Source organism: Ursus maritimus, unplaced genomic scaffold (assembly GCF_017311325.1).
Source record: "Ursus maritimus isolate PB19 unplaced genomic scaffold, ASM1731132v1 scaffold_2, whole genome shotgun sequence".
Lineage (NCBI taxonomy): Eukaryota > Metazoa > Chordata > Mammalia > Carnivora > Ursidae > Ursus > Ursus maritimus.
In genome coordinates this window covers 21,251,305-21,259,473 of record NW_024424452.1, presented here as the reverse complement: position 1 = coordinate 21,259,473, position 8,169 = coordinate 21,251,305, and the positions used below count along the sequence as shown (strand labels likewise).

Here is an 8,169-nt window from a genome sequence, read left to right as displayed (position 1 = left end):
CAGCCGAGCTGCGGATGAGAGAAGAGGAAGCCGAGAGCGGAAGTGGAGGAGCGGCCGGAAGTGTCTGGAATCGCATCCTGACTGACCGGCTGACAGGCTTTGACAGGAACGGGAGCTGTGAGGAGTTGGTGGCCATGGAGTTGGGCGAGCTGCTTTACAACAAGTCCGAGTACATCGAGACGGTGCGCGTTCCAGACATCTGCCCTCCCCTTTCCGAGCCTGCGTCCCTTTGAGGCCGGTGCCCCCATCCTGTCCCTGCCACACCCCGGCTCCCTTTGGCGTTTAGTCCGAGATTACCTACCATCACTTAGTGAATGGCCCAGCTTTGTTTTTATTCCTTGCATGGCCAGTTTAGGCTTTTTTATTTATTCCTGATTTTCTAAAGATAAAATGCCTTCCAGAAAGCAGGACAAGTCTCGTCCACCCAAATATCAATAACAACTCCAGGCTTCAGGCCATTCAGAAGGTTTTTTAAAACTATTGTGTCATATTTTATTACTGTGTGCTATAAGACAGTTAGGTCGTTTATAGTCAATACATGATGTTCGAAGTAGGGTAAGTGTTCAGTCAGCGTTGCTATGAATTCTTGAAACTGTGTTATAGGTTGAGTCATTATCCTGGATTTAGGGCTATAAGTATAGAACTGAAACTTGACTCCCCATCTCTAATGTTGTTAGGCTCTAGACTTACCACATCCAAATTCTGGGTCCCTTCCTGGAATCCCTAGTTTGCTAATCCATCCTTGCTTTGATATCCTGTACTCATTCCATTGAGGACTATGTATGCCTCGTTTCAAGTCCTTTCCTCTACAGTAGCAGCTTACTTGATGAAAACCTATAGCCCAGAATCCAGTCAGTTTGCTCATCCCCATTTTCTGCTCTTTGCTTTCAGGCATCTGGAAACAAAGTTAGTCGCCAGTCGGTATTGTGTGGAAGTCAGAACATCGTTCTCAATGGCAAGGTAAGGGACAAAGCCAGTTCCAGGATGCATACTTTTGCTTTCTTTCCACTAATTATCACATTAGCAGGGCAGATAATATGTTGTCACATCTCCCATTTATCGCCATATGTTTAAAAATTCTCTTTTCTTCATTCTCCAAATTTTATTGAATACAAAAAAGATTCAATAAAAGGAGGCAACAGAAAACCTTTTTCCCTTTATGCCAGGAACAATATACCATGGCACCCAGAACTGAAATTATTATGAAGTATTGTAGTGTGCCCTAAACTACTGTACAAAAACATAAATAGGCAACAAAATATTTTAGTTTAGAAGCTATAAAGAATAGTAATGTAATTAACTGTTTAGTAATAATGATTCAGCATTAACTGAAACTCTTAAAATTAATTTGAGAATAGTGGGGGCGCCTGGGTGGCTCAGTCCGTTAAGTCTCTGCCTTCGGCTCAAGCCATGATCTTGGGGTCCTGGGATGGAGCCCAGAGTCGTGCTGCCTGCCCAGCGGGGAGCCTACTTCTCCCTCTCCTCTGCCTCTCCTCCTGCTTGTGCGCTTTCTTGCTTTGTGTCAGATAAATAAATAAAATCTTTTTAAAAAGAGAGAGAGATGGGGCGCCTGGGTGGCACAGCGGTTAAGCATCTGCCTTCGGCTCAGGGCGTGATCCCGGCGTTATGGGATCGAGCCGCACATCAGGCTCCTCTGCTGGGAGCCTGCTTCTTCCTCTCCCACTCCCCTTGCTTGTGTTCCCTCTCTCGCTGGCTGTCTCTATCTCTGTCGAATAAATAAATAAAATCTTTAAAAAAAATTTAAAAAAAATAAAAAATAAAATAAAAAGAGAGAGAGAATTGGGAAAGACACTAAACTATGAAACATTTGCAAAATGGAATATGAAAGGCTGAGGATTTGTAATCTGAATAAATTGAAATAGCAGAGAGATGAGTATAAACATGGGAATACTATTAGGACATTTCAGAACCAGAGAAAATATCAAGATATACTTGAACTTGACGAACACTGAAGTCCATAGTTTTTCCTGACATTTTTCTTTGAAATGTTACATCTCTAACTCCAAAGGGAAAACAGTCTCACTATAATCAAGCAATCATACATTTTTTCAGTAGAAACACTCCATTAGCTCATCATGAGATTTAATAGAAAGAAACATAGTTCAATAATTAGGTATAATTAGTAATTATAGACACACTGTTCCTGCACAGAATTGGAAAATTCAGTTAACCCCAGTCTGACTCATTAGCAAATGTGTGAGTTTTTTAGAAATCCCTTAGGTAATTTCAAAACCTTTTTTGTGATTTTTTTAGGGCATATGTTTATTAAATTATGATAAAATATGTGACAAAATTTGCCACTTTAACTGTTTTTAAGTGTACAATCAATCCATTGGCATTAATTATATTTAAATATATTTGGGGTGCCCGAGTGGCTCATTTGGTTGAGCGTTCTACTGTTGATCTCAGCTCAGGTCTTGATCTCAGGGTCATGAGTTCAAGCCCTGCATGGGGCTCCACGCTTGATGTGGAGCCTACTTAAAAAAAAAAAAAATTCTAGGGGTGCCTGGGTGGCACAGCGGTTAAGCGTCTGCCTTCGGCTCAGGGCGTGATCCCGGCATTCTGGGATCGAGCCCCACATCAGGCTCCTCCGCTATAAGCCTGCTTCTTCCTCTCCCACTCCCCCTGCTTGTGTTCCCTCTCTCGCTGGCTGTCTCTAGCTCTGTCAAATAAATAAATAAAATCTTTAAAAAAAAAAATTCTATTTACAACCATTGTGCAGTCATTACCACTATCTATTTTTAAAACTTCCATCACCCAGATAGAAGCTCTATACTCATTAAGGAATAACTCCCTGTTTCCTCCCCATCTCCCTACCCATCTCCCCATCCCTACCCCCCGCATCCCGCCTAGTCACTAATAACCTCAGTCCACTTCCTGTCTCTGTGAATTTGCCTGTTCTAAATATATAATATTTGTCCTTTTTTGTCTGGCTTATTTCACTTAGCATAATGTTTTCAAAGTTCATCCCTGTGGTAGGATGTAAACTAGTACATATATACATGTTTACATCGAGGTAAACTATATACATATATAGTTTAGCTTTACTTGGCTTTCTGTTACTTACTTTTTTTACACTCACTTATAATAATCACAGTAGGAAATACCTATCACACTAAGTACCACTGAATTCTGAATTCTGTTTCTAATATTCACTGTGGTTTGTGCATTTTCACTGCTGTGTACAGTTCCATTTATCCCCTCTCCAACTGGTTATTTTGTTCCCAGTTTTTTGTTTTGTCCCTTTCAGAACTGTGAGATTTCTATTTTCCTAAACTGTTATATTGGATGTCACAGTGCCTGTAGGGATAGGCAGGGATCAAGTGAGTAAGGAAGACTGGGTGCCAACAACAGAGAGTGGTGGGCCCTGATGAATTAGAGAATACTTATCCTAGCCAAGCTCAAGCTGATTGTTGCCATGTGGGAATATAGGCCTATATTTTCTCAAAAGAAACTGGAAATCTGGATTTTTTTAATGCAAAATGTCCCACTATTCAAATAATAGCATTAAATTTAAGCGATGAAACAGGCTGCATGAGCCAAACAAAACAGGTTTCCAGGTGCAGTTCTTAGACCTCCAGCTCGCCCCTCTGCCTCATCCTTTGTCAAGTTCAGTGAACTCTGCTTTACTACCATTTTCCTCCCTGTGAGGTCCTTACGTACACTCACTTTCATTTTAACATCCTGCTGCCTCTCTTTTGAATTTGACTTCTCATCTTCAGCTCCACTCTTTATGAGATAGGAAACCAGGATGTGAGTCCCTCATGCTAATCTCTTTGACCTCCTGTGATATCTGTTACTTATGTTTTTCATGTTTGCTTCTTCACGTGGGAGTGTAATTTAGGCTGCCTGAGGGACTTCTATGGATTTTCTTTATTTCCAGATTAAAATTGCTATCTTTGTTTAAAACACAGTAAAACAAAAACAACCATTACCAAATACTCAGAACTCTTGGTATTCTGCTTTCGTCCAAAGAAAAGGAAGTCATTTTCTCTGATTATAGATGGAAACATAAACAGAAAACAATGATTAAAGTAAATGAAGGATTTCAGATGAAAGAGTACATACTAGAAACAGATATCTCTTTAAACTTGAGGTAGGCCGTTTTTAAAAAACCACAAGGAACTATAGTCCTTTATAGTCAGCAGCTGATGAGAAATTATCTTTTTACTAGCAGAGGTTTTATAGACCGGACATATGCAGGTGAGATTGGTAAACTCTTCCAAGTATGAGCCCACTTCTTTTTTAGTAATTTCTCAGAGCCTGGTGTTCAGGCTTGTGACGACGTATCTAAATTCACCTGTATTTGAGGTGTTCCCATCTACCTCTCTAACCTGATCATCTGTCCTGGGTCTCAGACCTTCATTTACAACTGCTTGTTGGTCATCCCACAGATACCTCAAATAGCATTTCACAAATGAATTTGTCATCCAGTCCCCAGAATCGCTCACCCCATTCTAGACTCTTATCCTCGCCTCTCTTTCTTTCTTTCCCCAATATCTAAACAATAACCAGGTCATATAGATTCTCTTCCCTTTTTTTCTCTATTTTTAACATTTTATAGTAGAACATTTATTTTAAAGATTTTATTTATTTATTTGAGAGAGAGAGTGGGCAAGAGAAAGCATGAGGCAGAGAAAGGGACAAGCAGATACCCTGCTGAGCAGGGAGCCTGATGCGGGGCTTGATCCCACGACCCTGGGATCGTGAGCCAAAGGCAGACGCAGAACCTACTGAGCCATCTGGGTGCTCCTATCGTGGAACATTTTAAAAGTTATCTTTATTGAGACATAATTTACATACAATGAAGTGTACCCATTTTAAGTGTGCAGTTTGACAAGTTTTGGGTTTTTTTTAAGATTTATTTATTTGAGAGAGAGCAAGTGAGAGAGAGAGAATACAAGCAGGGGGTAGGAGCAGAGGGAGAGGGAGAAGCAGGCTCTTGGCTGAGCAGGGAGCTTGACTTGGGGCTCGATCCCAGGACCCTGGGACCATGACCTGAGCCGAAGGCAGACACTTAACCAACTGAGCCACCCAGGCGCCCCGCAGTTTGACAGGTTTTGACTGATGCTTACACCTATGCAGCCACTACTACAATTAAAATATAAAATATTTCCATCACCCTCATTTCCTTGGACCCCTCTGTAGTCAGTCCTCCTATTACCCTTGGCCCCAGAAAACCACTGGTATTAAGACTAATAGAGATTACTTTTGCATTTTCTGGAGTTGACTATATTGGGAATCATGTTCTCTTTGTTGTCAGCCTTCTTTCTCTCAGCATAATGTTTTTGAGATTTATCCATTTGTTTTGTACAGTAGTGGATTAACAATTCATTACTTTTTATAGATGAGCAGTATTATTATGGAACTTTTAAGACATGTACAAAAGTAGAGATAACAGGGGCGCCTGGATGGCTCAGTTGTTGAGCGTCTGCCTTCGGCTCAGGGCGTGATCCTGGCGTTATGGGATCGAGCCCCACATCAGGCTCCTCTGCTATGAGCCTGCTTCTTCCTCTCCCACTCCCCCTGCTTGTGTTCTCTCTCTCGCTGGCTGTCTCTCTCTCTGTGTCAAGTAAATAAATAAAATCTTTAAAAAAAAAAAAAAGTAGAGATAACATAAAATGAATCTCCATATACTCATTCACCAGCTTCTGCAGTTAGCAATATTCTGACATCCTTATTTTATCTCTGTAGCTGCCCCACAAACACATACCTATTTTGACCAGTGGGAGGACAGGGAGTTGGGGTATTTTAAAGCAAATTGCAAAAACTGTATTATTTCACCCATAAATACTTTAATATATATCACTAAGATTTAAAGATTTAAAAAAAATGAGTAGAGTACCCTTATCATGATATATTTTTTAAGAAGCCAGTAATTTCCTAATATCATCTAATCCTCAGTTGATGTTCAATCTTTCTAGTATCTTAACATGTCTTTTTACAGTTGGTTTATTCAAATCAGGATCCAAACAAGGTCAAGTACGCATTGCATCTGGTTGATGTATCTCTCAGGACCCTTTAAATCTGTAACAGTTCTTGCCCCCAGCCTGTTTTTTTCCCCATGCCACTTATATGTTGAAGAAACTGGCTCATTGTTCTGTAGAATTTTCAAATTTTGAATTTGGCCAATTCTATTTACATGGTTGTCAAATGCATTCTCTCTGCCTCTCTCCTCCCTCTTAATTAGTAGATCTGGAGGCTTGATCAGATTCCTCTACCTTGTATTTCTCTTTTCTTCATGCACAACTATTGTCGTAGAGAAGGCCCATCCTCTCATTTTACCTTGATCCACTGTTGTAATCTAAACTGTCACTTTCCCTCCAGTCTTACCTGCCCCTTCACTCAGACTCTAGACTGCTTTCAGAGTAATATTTCCAAAATGAAGATTCAATGTGTTAATCTGCTTAAAAACTGATTCCTTATATCCTCTAGGGAAAAAGCCTAAACTTCTGTACTCAGCATACATAATGCCTCATAAGGCCTGTTCCCAGCTTACTTTTCCAGCTGTAGCCCCAACCATATGCACTTTTTTTTTTACCCCATTTATTCATTCATTCAAAAGACATTTCCAGAATGCCTACTCTTTACCAAGTATGGGGCATTAATTCCCCCAAACTTCTGAGTTACATTATTCACCACGGAGCCCATCTGGGCAATCATTGGGCAGCTGGATATCGTACCCTGCAGTGTAGCACTTCATTTGAATCCAGAATTTGGGAGATGAACCAGGAGCTCAATAGGCCTACCTCCAGGAGCATGAAGTTGGAGAGAGTCAGTAGTGTTGGGAGATTGGACAAAGGTAGGAGCAGCCTGGATTCTCACTGAGCAAGCAGCCAAGGCTTAAGGGCAGGTAGAACCAAGTGAATCTGAGGAGGTGAGTAAGCTAGGTCAACTACAGGCATTCTCAGTAAAGGTCTGTTTATTCAGTGAGTCCTGTTTTGGGGATATTAAGGGCAAAGCTCATGATATGCTGGGAACATCTTCAACTGAGTCAGTGTTATGAGGGCAGTTCTCTTTACCTTAAAGTTATCCCTTTTGACAGAACATGTGACTCAGTAGATCATAGCATAACTTCAATCAGTGTCTTACCTACTCTTTTTTGTTGTGTTTTAGGCTATGTTGGCAGTTTTGTTAAAATGTGCTTTATTTTGTAGACCATTGTGATGAATGACTGTATTATCCGAGGGGATCTGGCAAATGTAAGAGTTGGACGTCATTGTGTTGTGAAAAGTCGGAGTGTCATAAGGCCACCGTTCAAGAAATTCAGCAAAGGGTATGTCATTTACTTACCTTGTTTTGGTCTTGGGCAAGATGCTGCTATGGGGTGGTGTATTCCGTGTGTTGAGTTGTGGTGTAAGGAGCAGGTCTGTGCTATTGTGTGGATCACTGTGGAAGAATTCACTGTAATGGACACAACTCTGGTGGTGGTCGTCTTAGTCTAGTTGTTCGTTGTTGCCAGAAACAGAATCCACTTGGCAAAGGCAGAGGGGGTTCTGATGAAGAAATTCAGGCATATTTAATGGAATATAAGGGTAGGAAAGGGGCCAGGCCTCACGGGGACTAGAACCTGTAACTGGACAGCTAGCGAGAATCAAGACAACTGTCTGTCGCTCTGCCACCGAGACTATGTTGTTTCTTGTCAGTTTTTGTCTCTGCATTTCTGCTTCCCTCTCCTCTCTGTCACTTTGGCTTCATCTTCCCCCTTTTCTCATGGAGCCAACCGTGCTGCCTCAGCCCCTTATTTATGTCAGTTCTCTATTTAGGCTTCAACAGATACCAGCCAAAAATACTAGGTTTTATTTTCAGAATCTTGGCAGAGGGAATCTGATTGGCTCAGCCGGAGTTAAGTGCCCACCCCTGGTCTAAACAGTTTTGACCCAGAGGGCAGGGGCAAGTCAGGCCCACTGTTCTCTCAGTGGGAGTAAGGATTATCCAGGGAAGGGCATGGACAGGGCAGGAAGACTGTCCACTATGCCTGATGTGCTGGGTTTTTTGTTTTCGTTTTTTGCCTCTCTCCCTCTTTTCCCTCCTGGCTCCTTCCTGTGGCACCGTCTGCATTTCATTGAGTAATTCAGGAAGCATTGATTGTTTTCTTTATGTCAGTCACTAGATTATAAGATGGGTACGTAAAGATGGATGAAATAG

General features: G+C 41.4%; 1 protein-coding gene across 1 annotated transcript in view; it reads left to right on the top strand.

Moving 5' to 3' along the window:
- Positions 1-28: 28 nt before the first annotated feature.
- The window catches only part of DCTN5 (dynactin subunit 5), a 17,906-nt gene continuing 9,765 nt past the window's right edge, over positions 29-8,169 (top strand). The window contains exons 1-3 of the mRNA XM_008697158.2: positions 29-182; positions 892-960; positions 7,179-7,297. Of these exons, the coding sequence (XP_008695380.2) occupies positions 135-182; positions 892-960; positions 7,179-7,297 (236 nt within the window). The 5' untranslated portion in view covers positions 29-134. The remainder of the gene's footprint in view (positions 183-891; positions 961-7,178; positions 7,298-8,169) is intronic.